The sequence below is a fragment of the Drosophila navojoa genome, chromosome 6, assembly GCF_054131105.1.
Source record: "Drosophila navojoa isolate 15081-1374.11 chromosome 6, UAZ_NAV_1.0, whole genome shotgun sequence".
NCBI lineage: Eukaryota > Metazoa > Arthropoda > Insecta > Diptera > Drosophilidae > Drosophila > Drosophila navojoa.
The window spans coordinates 1,582,530-1,596,503 of NC_142894.1; the positions used below are offsets into that span (position 1 = coordinate 1,582,530).

Below are 13,974 nucleotides of genomic sequence, written 5' to 3' on the forward strand. Positions count from 1 at the left end.
CACAAGCCTATACAATCTGCACAGGCAGCAAGAGTTGTATACCCAGGCACACAAACGCTCTTACATGTAGCGAGGGACTGAAATCGTGTGTGCATGCTCATCGCCAAAACATATTCTTTATGCGCCTCAAAGCTTTTTCATACCCTTCCTAGAAATAAGTAAGTTCATAGAACGAGCTAACGGTAATCTGACTGCAAAATTTGAATAAAAAATGTGAAAATTACAGGGTATGTTTCGATATGCCACGCCCTTAATGAGTCGTATCCAATTTTGAAGCTTCTAGCTCTTATAGCTTAGGATATATAAACTCAAGCTCAGCAGACAACAAAAATAGAAATTTGTTCGGGACGATCCCAGCTCTTTCCTTTTGAGTGAAGGGTATACCGAAGGGAAGGGTATACAGAAATCTTTTAGATTTCGAGAGAAAGCAAGAGAAACATTGAGCATAGAGTGATCTTTTGTTCAGCAGTCAACCATCTCAGTCGAGCGCATGAAGCAAAATGATTGTGCTTTCGTATATTTTCGTACCTCGAATCTAAAAGTGAGGAGCCGAGGAAATTCAAAGTTGTGTGGCTAGTGAATAACTTAGCTGCTGAATCGAATATGTAAAGGACAGAAGGAGGCGTGGCAAACCTTAAAAGTATATATATTCTTGATCAGGGTTTCAAACTTAGTCGATTTAGCCTTGTCCGTCTGTCCGCATGTTTGCACGCGTCAATCTCAGAAGATATAAGAGGTGGAGTTTTGAAAAATGTTTTCCTAAGTCCGTGTATACAACGGAGATATCGAGGTTTTCATACAAAAATCGATAACTTTCCCCGTTATTTTGTTATTGCACTTACATTCAGTCTCAGACAAAAACCAAAAAACGTCGCAGCACAGCCCAAGCGCAGCCGCTGCTTACTGCGCAGTGAGCGGAGTGCGTTTTTATACCCTGAGCCCATTGAAAATGGGAAATCATGGTATTATAGTTTTGTGAAAAAGTATGTAACGGACAGAAAGAATCATCGCAGACCACATGAAGTATATATATTCTTGATCAGGACGACGAGCTGAGTCGATAAAACACTGTCCGTCCGCATGAGTGTGTCAATCTCAGAAGATACAAAAGCTAGAGAGCTCAAATTTGGCATGCATACTCGAGTATACCATACGCAGTAGAAGTTTGTCTTCTTTTTGAAATTCATTAAATCATCCGATAATTTTTTGATCGAGAATAATCGAAAAATGGAATTTGTTTTTCCAGCCTCATTTGAATACTATTAGACCTGGGGATTGTGTATATACTTTATGATGAGTACGAATATTTTGTTATTCACCACCAATTTGTTACAAACTTTTGAGCTTTTGAATGAACTGATTACGTTCTGAAAGTTCCATTAAGACTGTACGTCAAAAAAATTAAAATATTTAATAAATAAACTCTCATACCCACACTGCAGCGCAGTCGCTGCTTACTAGGCAGTTTGCGGGTTTATGCGTGCGTGCGTGTATGTATGTGTGCATAAAGAAGTGGATAAGAAGTGAAAAAGGATTAAAATATCAGATGGGTTCAGAGGGTTCAGGGTATCTCCTAGTCGAGCAGTCTCGACTAGAGCACTCTTTTTTATTAATGTCGATGTACTTAACGGAATTTAATGAAAATTTCAACATTTGATTTAGCCCTGTCCGCCTGTCCGTCCGTATGTATGATCGCGTCTTATATATCTTAGAAGATATATTAGTCCTTGTATATCACGCGAATATCGAGTTGTTCTTTAAATCGAAACCTCTTTCCGTTAATTTGTTATCGATTAAAAGCCTTATCGAAAATCAATTATGAAATTATATTTTTTCATTTTATACAATTTTTGTTAAAATTAACACTCCACCCCCTCACCACAAATTTTGTAAAAGGCGTATTTAAAAAACACACAAAATAGCAAAACCATACGCATTCACATGCTGCACTCTAAATACTCTTAACAACTTCACTATGGCTGCTGTGCTCGTATGAGACCAAAACAATCACAATACCCTGGCATAGAACTTGCATTCTTTGTTCAAGGGCATCGAACACACACACACGCACAAATACGAAGGCATGCAGAAAGGGAAATAGGCAAGTAGGAAGAAAGCACATTTACAGTGCGCTTCGACATATACTTTGTGGGGTCTGACACGTCCCTTTGTGCCTATTAAATACGTTCATTTATTATAACACCCTTATTTCCCACTTTCAATAAGTTCAAGGTATAATTGTAAATTTAAATAATATGCGGCTTATTTTTCGTTTGTTTTTTAATGTATTGTACATTTTCAGATGATGATGAATGTGCGCTTAATACACACAATTGTCCACTGAATTACGACTGCTATAATACAAAAGGATCGTTTCGATGCCACAAGAAAATAACATCAACAACAAGAGCAGCATTAGCGACAAGCAGTATAACAACGACTCTATCTCCATTAGCTGGCACATACAGGGACCGAAATCAATACGATGTATCAAACAAGGCTGACAAAAGCTCGAATTTTGATACTAGTTTTTCAACTAATTTGGGTTCAGCTATATTCTCTCATAGGCCTTGCGCAGATGGATTTCACAGAAATAATCTAGGCGCATGCGTCGGTAAGTTCAGACAAAGTGGATTGAAAAAAATCTGCAAATAGATCAGAGGAATCCTGGTCATTACGAGTTTTTTCAGTACCAAGGACAAATGTGAACGGCAACCCAGAAGAATTGCACTTAAAGTTTACAAATAAGATAATTCTCATAACAACGATTGAAATTAGACTTGGCTATGGAATATTTAGACAAGTCGACACTTGAACCAGACTTTTTATAGTTCTTAAAAGATTTAGTTTTAATGCTTCTTAAATTCGAAAGAGTCTTAGTGAACCAAGGCGGCTTATTTGAAACGGGCGAAATACGGCAGAGAGGAGCGCACACATCCGGAATAGAGTTTAAGGTTGTATAAAAAATCGATACTGTCAAATTAATATCCATAGACTCATAACCAGTCTGTAGAATTAATTAATTCATTGAGCAAAACATAATTGCATTTACGATAACAGCGACTTGGCTTAGAAGGCAAAGGAGTAGCTTAACCTCTTCTGTATCTTCGTCTTTCTCAGCTCTCATCATTTATAATTTCATATCTGTTATACTTTTTGCTTTATCGAATTCCTTATTGTTGAAATATGCAAGGTCTATTACCTCCACTTTTAACAATAAGGTATGATTATTTTCTAACTCATCTTTTATTTTGTCTAGCTCTTCTAAAATTTCGCTCGGTGGCCTAATCTCCTCTGATGAGTCTAATTGTTTTAATCTTGACACTTTTAAAAACCTTTTTAAATTTTTCTAACAGCATTTTTATATTTTTATTATTTCAAATTTTATTTTTATTTTTATTATTTTAATGAATAAAATTAAACTACGTCTTGTCTTTATCTTAACCGCTCTGAAGGGACGCCTGAAGATTTTCATGTGACTCCTGTTGGCTTCTGACGCTTTTGATGAGAGACGCCCTTTTTCGTCGTTATTTGCTGCTTGTTGTTGTAGTTTTACTGTCTCTCTTTTGAGATAGAGAACAGAAACCCTTTGGTAGTATTTTCTGTCTCTTTTTTGATATAGAGTACAGAAACACTTCGGTTGATTTTTTTTCTGTGTCTCTCTTTTGATATAGAGAACAGAAACACTTTGGTTGATTTTTTTTCTCTGTCTCTCCGCACTTTGCGCTAGAGTCCGTATGTATGAACGCGTCCATCTCAGAAGATATAAACGCTAGAGACTTAAAATTTTTTTCCTAGGACCGTGTATTACGCGCATATCGACTTTACAAGCACTACAGCACTACAAATTTTTTTTTTTTTAATTTGAGCATCATTTTTTTACCCTGAACCCATTGAAAATGGGAAATCAGGGTATAATGGTTTTGTTGAAATGTATGTAACAGGCAGAAGGAGGCGTGGCAGACCCCACAAAGTATATATATTCTTGATCAGCACGACGAGCTGAGTCGATTTGGCCCTGTCCGTCCGTCCGTCCGCCCGTCCGTCTTTCCGTATGTATGAACGCGTCGATTTCAGAAGATATAAGAGCTAGAGACTTTTTTTTTTTTTTTTTTTTTTTTAAATGTCCGTATATATCGCGCGCATATCGAGTTTATCACTAAAAAACGATAACTCATTCCGATATTTTTTATCGATAAAAACCTTATCGAAAGTCTGTTAAAAAATTATATCTCCTACATCATTAAAGCTAGAGTGTCCAAATTTTAAATATATAAACGCATTTTATACAATTTCGGTTTTTGTTAAAAATTACCTCCGCCCCTATATCCATCCCCTCACCCTCATCTTTGTAAAAGTCGTATATCAAATACTAGAGACGTGCTTCGGTATACACATATTTAAACATTATGATTATGATCTGAAAGTTTCATTATCGTACGTCTAAAATTAAATTATTCGACAAATAAGTTCTCATTATATTGCCACACTGCAACGCAACCAAAGCGCAAACGCCTGTATATGCGTGTGTGTGTGGCTATGCGTGTGTTTATTTGTATGTGTGTGTGTGCGTGTATTTGTGTGTGTGTGTGCGCGTGTGTGTGCTAACTATTATTGAAATATCAGTTGCTTGTAGGGTTCAGGGGATCTCGTAGTCGAGCAATCTCGACTAGAGCTTTCTTACTTGTTCAATATATATATGTATATACTCTGTCTCTTACCTCTGGTGGGGGAAAACAGAGTAATATACTATATTTTGTTCTAAGCTTTTTTTTTTTTTTTTTTTTTTAAGCTTTCAGCATGACTACGCTTGTTCCTTTCTCTGTATCTCGTACCACGGGTGGGTGAAAACACGGAGAACGGCGTAGGACAGAAATGTTAGTGCGTGAAATAAAACAACTCGACATTTGATAAACTCAAGATGGAAACTGAACTGAACTGTTTATTGCTTAAAATCCTTACTCTTTTATACCTAACAGAGACTCTTAAAACTACTTCCAGTCACTGGAAGGGTGCATTTTCTCATACAAACAAGTGCACAGATGTTTAGTTAGGTGTCCCTTTTTTAAATTGCTGGGCCCAGGCTCTTATATTAGCAGATGCATTGGTCGCTGCTACTAAGGGATGACATATTTATTATTTAGTGTCGGACAACGCGCAGGTTATCGAGTACTGTCTCTATTTTTATGTATGTGACATGGCTATGCTTGAACAAATACTCTCAGCAAACTCATCAAACCATGATTTCCCGTTTTTAATGCCATTATATCATTGGAAATGGGAAATTATGGCATCTCAGTCCCCACAAATATTTTTGATCAGTGCGACGAGTTGAATCGATATATATAGCCCAGTCCGTCCATCTGTCCGTTTTAACGCCAAGATCTCAGAAGATATAAATTTATGTATGAAATTTTGCATGCCTACTCGAGTATACCAATGCGAGTTCATCATAAGTTTTCGATAACACATCCGATTTCTTTCTTATTTATCGAGAATAATCGATATATTGATTTTGTTTTCTTATCCTATTTTGAATATTATTCATATTTACATTTTATGAATGCAGAGATTTTTGATACCACGTCCAAATGAAAAGAAATTATTTAAGAAACAAATTCTCATAATATTTCCGACGCTGCACTGTGCATGTGTTTGTGTAAGTATATATATTAAAGAAGCAGCCAATGATTATAATATCTGTTCTTTGAAGAGTTCAGGATATCTTCTAGTCGAAATAATGTGAAATAAGTATATTGGTTTTGTGCAGCGTCCGTCTGTTCGTATGAACTCAGTTTATTTCGGTGCTATTGAAATTTGGAGCACATACTCGAGATCCACCTACTAGGCGGAAATTCATTTTCCGATATGCCAAATCGGATAAAACTGTATCTCCTCGAGTATATAAGCTAGAACGTTAAAATTTTGCACATGAGCTAATGTTGTGATGCTAAAAAGATAAATTAATGAAAATTTATGTCTACGCCCACTAGGGGCGTGGCGAATCAGACCTGAAGATATAGTGATTTTTCAAATTCTGCTATATTTTGGACACTATTGATGCTAGAGATCTCAAATTTGGTATATATACTCGGCCAAACCGCAAAAGCTTATATCTCCTAAAGTATAAGAGCTAGAAGCTTTAAATTTGAATAGTTAAGTTAGTAGTAACATCTTCTATCCATTCCCCAAAAAAAATTTGGTGGCATATCGAAAAAACCGTGTAATTTTCTCATTTTTGGAACGTAAGCATCCAAATTAGCTTAGGTTACCGCTAGCTTTTTCAGTAGGGGCGTGGCGAATCGAGAGAAACTGAATTTTCTACTGGGTGTGACAAATCGACAAAATCTGAACTTTCTACAGTATTAGGGCAAAACTTAACAACCAAATTGCTGATGAGGCGTGATGAATATTCCGCAGGCGGTAACGATCGACTGCACTATTCTTACTTGTTGTTGTTATTAAGGAATATTTTATGCAAATCTATTGGAAAATCTATTGCACTAAGCTTCTATACCATCTGCGCTCTGTGAAATATTTTCTCAGTGAGCTCTTTAGCTTTAAAAAGTTTCTTTATTATATCGATATTTGATATAAATTAATTGATATTACTGTCTATTGTCTTAGATATAAACGAATGTGTAGAGCCCAAGGTGTGCAGAAATTATGAACGTTGTATTAATACAAATGGTTCGTACCGCTGTGAAATTCTTATGCAATGCCCTGCCGGATTTAGATCAACTTTCGATGGAACATCATGCATTGGTTAGTATAATAATAATATATTTTAATAATATATAATATAATTATATTATATTTCTAAGACTCAACTTTAAAATTTGTTTTATTATAATAATAAATATAATAATTCTAATAATATTATATTTTATTTCTAAGACTTAACTTTTTATTTCGTTTTATTTCACTCTTCTTTAGATTCAATTATTATTTTAGTACTTCAGTTTTTACAGGTATAAGGCTTTCTAAGCCGTTCATCCTTAATAATATCAATCATTACATCTAATTATACTCATGAACGAAAGTGAAATGAGTATTTTGGGTTTGTGAAATGTCCGTCTTGATGTCCGTTCGCCTGTTCGTATGAATGCAGTTCATTTCGACGCAATTGAAGTGAGGGACTTGAAATTTGGAACACATATCTACATATATCTCCGATTTATAAAGTGTTAAAAAATTTTCGATCCTCCCACTAGGGCATGCATTTTCTGATATACCAGAAATTGATGGTAGATATCTCAAATTTGTTATCGGGCTGATCACTCAAAACAAAAAAAGCTTTCGCGGATATATGTCCGCCCATAGGGGGTGTGGCAAAAGCTTATATCTCCCAACCTATAAGAGCTAGAAGCTTCAATTGGGACAGTTAGTTGTCTTCTATCGATGAGTCGAAAATACTCGAGAAAAAGAGATTTTCTTCAGTATCTCAGCTAAATTTAGCTACTAAGCTGCTGATTGGATGTGAATGAGTATTCTACAGTCGGTAACGCCGGACTGCAACGTTCTTACTTGTTATACCCTTTACCCATTGAAAATGGGAAATCAGGGTATAATGGTTTTGTTAAAAGTATGTAACAGGACGCGTGGCAGACCCCACAAAGTATATACATATATTCTTGATCAGGGCTGTGTGTCCGTCCTTCCGTCCGTATGTATGAACGCGGCGATCTCAGAAGATATGAGCTAGAGACATGCAATTTTTTTCCTAGCTCCGTGTATATCACGCGCATATCGAGTTTATCACTAACAATCGATAACTACTCCCGATATTTTATTATCGATTAAAAACCTAATCGAAAGCTAGTTATTTAATTATTTCTTCTACACCTTTAGAGCTAGAGCTTCCAAATTTTAAATGAAGACTTATTGTGTATTTTATATAATATCGTATATTTTGTAATTTACCCCCCACCCTTACATCCATCCCCTCACCATCATCTTTGTAAAAGTCGTATATCAAATAAATTTGGAGACTCTAGCTTGAAAGATGTAAGAGATATAATTATTTAAGTGATCTTCGATAAGGTTTTTTATCGATAAAAAAGTATCGGAATGAGTTATCGTTTTTTAGTGATAAACTCGATATGAGCGTGATATATACGGACATTTTAAAAAAAGTTGAAGTCTCTAGCTCTTATATCTTCTGAAATCGACGCGTTCAAACATTCGGACAGACGGACGGACGGACGGACGGACGGACGGACGGAGGGACGGACGGACGGAGGGACGGACAGACGGATAGACAACCGGACAGGGCTACATCGACTCAGCTCGTCGCCCTGATCAAGAATATATATACTTTTTGGGGTCTGCCACGCCTCCTTCTGCCTGTTACATACATTTCAACAAAACCATTATACCCTGATTTCCCACTTTCAATGGGTTCAGGGTATAACAAGTAAGAATGCTCTAGTCGAGCCTGCTCGACTACGAGATCCCCTGAGCCCTACAAGCAACTGATATTTCAATGATAATTAGCACACCCACACGCACTCATACAAACAAATACACGCACACATACACGCATGCGAACAAACACACGCACGCACACACACATACAAACAAACACACGCGCACATACACACTCACATATACAGGCGATTGCGCTTGGGTTGCGCTGCAGTGTTGGCAATATTAGGAGAACCTATTTGTTGAATAATTTAATTTCTAGACGTACGATCGTGTTGAAACTTTTAGAACGTAATCATGATGTTTAAATGTATGTGTATACCGAAGCACAAGTTTCTAGTATTTGATATACGACTTTTACAAAGATGAGGGTGAGGGGGTGGATTTAGGGGTGGGGGGTAAATTTTAACAAAAGCCGAAATTATATAAAATACATCTTTATATACATTTTAAATTTGGAGACTCTAGCTTGAAAGATGTACGAGATATAATTTTTTAAGTGATCTTCGATAAGGGTTTTTATCGATAAAAAAGTATTGGAATGAGTTATCGTTTTTTAATGATAAACTCGATATGAGCGTGATATATACGGACATTTGAAAAAAAGTTGAAGTCTCTAGCTCTTATATCTTCTGAAATCTGACGCGTTCAAACATACGGACAGACGGACGGACGGACGGAGGGACGGACAGACAGTCGGACAGGGCTAAATCGACTCAGCTCGTCGCCCTGATCAAGAATATATATACTTTGTGGGGTCTGCCACGCCTCCTTCTGCTTGTTACATACATTTCAACAAAACCATTATACCCTGATTTCCCATTTTCAATGGGTTCAGGGTATAAAAATATGAGTGTGTTTACGTGGCTAAGGATAGCGCACGATGCTTGCGGGACCGCCGTAAAGCATTGCAAGCACCCTGCACTCCCTCAGCTTGGGACAGCTCGTCTTCGCTCGACTCTGCGAAGCTCCATCATGATTGTGGTCGCAAAGGTGCTTATAAGTATCCAAGCTGCCTCCGATTCCAACATCACGTTGACCATGTTGTCCACTCGAGCGACCCAATGCTTCTTCCAGACAACGCCTCTCCTCTAGGAAGCGTCCACATTCAAATAAGACGTGGTTGGCGTCCTCCACCAGACCTCGTCCGCACCAAGAGCATTCGTCGGTTTCATCGTGGCCAAAGCGCTTCAAGTAGCTCCGAAAGCATCCATGTCCCAATAGAATCTGTGAAAGATAAAAATTAACTTCTCCGTGTTTGCGGGTTATCCATAGTTCAAGTTCAGGGATAAGAGCATATGTCCACCGCCCTTTAGTTGAGCTGTTCCACCTTCTTTGCCATCGTGCAATGCTGTTCGCTCTAATATCATTGCGTCGTATAGGCTCGTGTGCACTCCGTTCCACGGTCTCGGCGACTCAGTCATACTGGCTATGACGACCGCCGCGTCGTCAGAGTCTATTCTGAATGCGCAGCAGACTCTGATCGCGCTCGGTCTGTAGATCGCGCAAATGCCCCGGCTGTAGCTCGGCGTTGCAATCGCGCAATCGACGGACCTTATGACGCTCATTAGAAGGAGACGCCGTTGCCGTTTTAAACCCCGCGTGTTAAGCATAATCTACAAGAATCAACTGCCTTTTTATGCACATATTCTAAGTGCTTGCGGAAAGTTAATCTTGTGTCTATCATGACACCAATATACTTTATCGCCCCACAGCATACACGTTTTCTTTAGATTTTTCCACTTTCGCAGGGAAAACCTCTGAACAATATACTTTCAACGATGGACCACAATAACATCGACCGCACTCCACGAAAACGCAACTCGAACTGTGTGTGTGTGTGTGTGTGTGTGTGTGCGAATTATTATTGAAATATCAGTTGCTCGAAGGGATCAGGGGATCTCGTAGTCGAGCACTCTCGACTAGAGATTTCTTACTTGTTTTGTATTATTTATGATTACACTGCTCTCATTTTCCTTTTAAATTCATTTACTTTCGTTAACATCTCAAAATATAATTCTAGGTTATAGTAAATAATTAGATCCTATGATGAGGTTACTATTTCTACTTCACCCATTGGCTCTAAATAGATTGCAGTACTGTTACCTAATTCTGAAATCGTTATTTTGTCGCTTTGATATACTTCTGCAATTGATACCTGACAGAGATGTGCTAAAATTAGCATTGTCATCAATATATATAGTCTGCTAGTTTGTTTTGTGCTTCTTAGGTCTGAGTTTTCATTTTTTATTTCACCCAGCTCACATATTTTGTTGATTGGTCGTGTAAATAACCCTTCCTGGGATTTAACTTTTACGACTCTTGCTTTGGCAGGGTGGCCAATTTTCTCTAGTTTTTTGGGTGCTCCTACAAAATTTGTACCGTTATGAGAATATACAGAGGTGGTCAAAAGTAATTACACACTGAGCTTTTTTCAGCATGCTCTGCTTAAAGAGCTTTTGTTGTTGCTTTTGTGCACCGTTTTTGAAAAAAAAAAACAACTGTTGTGACACAAAGCTTATTCTGTATCTGCTAAAAAATTTCTAAAATAACGGCACATGCTTATAAAAAGAACAAAAATAACAGGTAGTTAGCGGTTGTCAAAAGTATTTACACAAATATTTTGTGCGTCTTAATATTGACATAAAACTTAAACAATGTTTATTGCTATTATTTAATGATATTTATTTCAGATTTTGATTTTAAATAACGTAGGGGTTATTTTTTATACCCTGAACCCATTGAAAATGAGAAATCAGGGTATAATGGTTTTGTTGAAATGTATGTAACAGGCAGAAAGAGGCGTGGCAGACCCCACAAAGTATATATATTCTTGATCAGGGCGACGAGCTGAGTCAATTTGGCCCTGTCCGTCTGTCTGTCTGTCCGTCCCTCCGTCCGTCCGTCCGTCTGTCCGTATGTTTGAACGCGTCAGATTTCAGAAGATATAAGAGCTAGAGACTTCAACTTTTTTTCAAATGTCCGTATATATCACGCTCATATCGAGTTTATCATTAAAAAACGATAACTCATTCCAATACTTTTTTATCGATAAAAACCCTTATCGAAGATCACTTAAAAAATTATATCTCCTACATCTTTCAAGTTAGAGTCTCCAAATTTAAAATGTATATTAAGATGCATTTTATACAATTTCGGTTTTTGTTAAAACTTACCCCCCACCCCTAAATCCACCCCGTTACTATCATCTTTGTAAAAGTCCTATAACAAATACTAGAGACTTGTGCTTCGGTATACACATACATTATAATTACGTTCTAAAAGTTTCATTACGATCGTACGTCTAGTACGTCAGGGTATCTCCTCCCCCAAGCGCAGTCGTTTACTGCGCAGTTAGCAGAGCGCGGGCGCGTGAGGGTGAATGCATGTGTATGTATGTGTGCGTGCATAAAAGAAGTGCAGAATGATAAGAATATCAGATTGGAGGGTTCAGAGCAGTCTCGACTAGAGCCTTCAAATTGGGGGCGAAGGGAGCGTGGCATCAAAAATCTGTTGATTACAAAATGTTAGTATTCATCATATGTATATACACAGTAAATCTGAAGCTTCCAGGTCTAATAGTATTCAAATGAGGCTGAAAAAACAAAATCAATTTTTCGATTATTCTCGATAAAAAAGTTGTCGGATGAGTTATCGAAAAAAATAAAGCAAAGTCGTACTGCGTATGGTATACACGAGTACGCACACAAAATTCAGCTCTCTAGCTCTTATATCTTCTGAGATCTCGGCGTTCATACGGACAGACGGACGGATTGACGGACGGACAGACTGACAGGGCTATATCGACTCAGCTCGTCGTGCTGATCAAGATGATTCCTTCTGCCTGTTACATACTTTTTCACAAAAACATTATACCCTGATTTCCCATTTTCAATGGGTTCAGGGTATAATAAGAATTTCAATTTTGTATTTAAAAAAAATGTTTTTCATAATTTAATACTTAATAATAAGATTTTTAATTGAAAAAAAAAAAAAAAAACAATCAGGCTTTGACAAGTAAGAAAGCTCTAGTCGAGACTGCTCGATTACGAGATCCCCTGAACCCTTCAAATCAATACTTAAACCATTTCTTCTTGCACTGCGAAGATTATTCCTCTGTTTATTTGTACGATAAGCTCGACAATTTCTCGTTTCTAATCTAGCCGTTTCACGGGATGCCTCACTTTGCTCTTGTGTTTGAGAGGCACGAATAAAGGCCCATCTTTGCTCCTTACTAACGCGGCGCTCTTCTCGGGTGATTTCTCTTTCTTCGTCAGATCATTGACTCGTGGTATTCCGTTGCCAAATTGCATTACGGGTCCGCTGGGAAAGATTAGATCTTCTAGGACGTGGCATTTTTATACCCTGAACCCATTGAAAATAGGAAATCAGGGTATAATAGTTTTGTTAAAAGTGTGTGACAGGCAGAAGGAGGCGTGGCAGACCCCACAAAGTATATATATTCTTGATCAGGGCGACGAGCTGAGTCGATTTAGCCCTGTCCGTCTGTCTGTCTGTCCGTCCGTCCGTATGTATGAACGCGTCGATCTCAGAAGATATCCTAGGTCCCTGTTTATCACTCGCAAATCGAGTTTATCACTGAAAATCGATAACTCCCGATATTTTATTATCAATTAAAAATCTTATCGACAGCTACACTTTTAGAGCTAGAGCTTCCAAATTTTAAATGTAGACTGATGTGTATTTTATATAATTTCGATTTTGGTTATAATTAACCCCCCACCCCTAAATTCACCCCTCACCGTGACTTTTGTAAATGGCGTATTTCAAGTACTAGATGCTTGTGCTTTGGAATATACATACATTTGAACACTATGATTAAGCTCTGAAAGTTTCATTGAGATTGGAGTCTAGAAATTATATTATTCAACAAATAAATTCGTTTAATATTGTCCACATTGTAGTTCAGCCCAAGCGCAGGGCATCTCCTAGTCGAGCGGTCTCGACTAGAGTTTTCTTACTTGTTAATTTATGTTTACTTTAACGAGCATCTCATATTTTTCGCAGACATCAATGAGTGCGAGACTGGAGATCACAACTGTGGCGAAAAGCAGATATGTCGTAATCGGAATGGTGGTTACATTTGTTCCTGTCCCGCAGGACATCAGGTGATTCGTCTGTCTGACAGTGTCAACAGCTGCGAGGATATTAACGAATGTGCAGAGGATGTCCCTGTTTGCTCATCAAATGCAAACTGCTATAATACAATTGGCTCATATTACTGTGAATGTAAGCCGGGGTTCCAAAAGAAGTCACTCGGTAGCAATGCAAATAGTATGAACCAGGAAAATTGGTATGCCCATGGCCAATGCTTCGACGTCGACGAGTGTCAGTCCATGCCAGGGCTTTGCCAGCAAAAGTGTGTTAACTTTTGGGGTGGATATCGTTGCACCTGCAATCAGGGATATGAACTCAGCCACGATAATAGGACATGCAATGACATTGATGAATGCGAAGTGCATAAGGATTATAAACTGTGCATGGGGTAACTTTATTGCATTTAAAACTATCTTGATAGTCCTGCCC

The 13,974-nt window shown here is 37.8% G+C and overlaps 1 protein-coding gene and 1 long non-coding RNA gene across 4 annotated transcripts in view; both read left to right on the forward strand.

Annotated features, from left to right (window-relative positions):
• LOC149090926 (uncharacterized) overlaps window positions 1-13,974 on the forward strand; it is a 63,020-nt gene that overhangs the window by 22,484 nt on the left and 26,562 nt on the right. The gene's annotated exons all lie outside the window — the stretch shown is intronic.
• LOC108657884 (uncharacterized) overlaps window positions 1-13,974 on the forward strand; it is a 49,273-nt gene that overhangs the window by 12,446 nt on the left and 22,853 nt on the right. For 2 of the 3 annotated variants that reach the window (XM_089262926.1, XM_089262928.1), the window contains exons 8-10: window positions 2,303-2,614; window positions 6,628-6,765; window positions 13,456-13,933. In XM_089262926.1, coding sequence (XP_089119052.1) covers window positions 2,303-2,614; window positions 6,628-6,765; window positions 13,456-13,933 — 928 coding nt within the window. The remainder of the gene's footprint in view (window positions 1-2,302; window positions 2,615-6,627; window positions 6,766-13,455; window positions 13,934-13,974) is intronic. The other variant, XM_089262927.1, reaches the window with a different exon arrangement.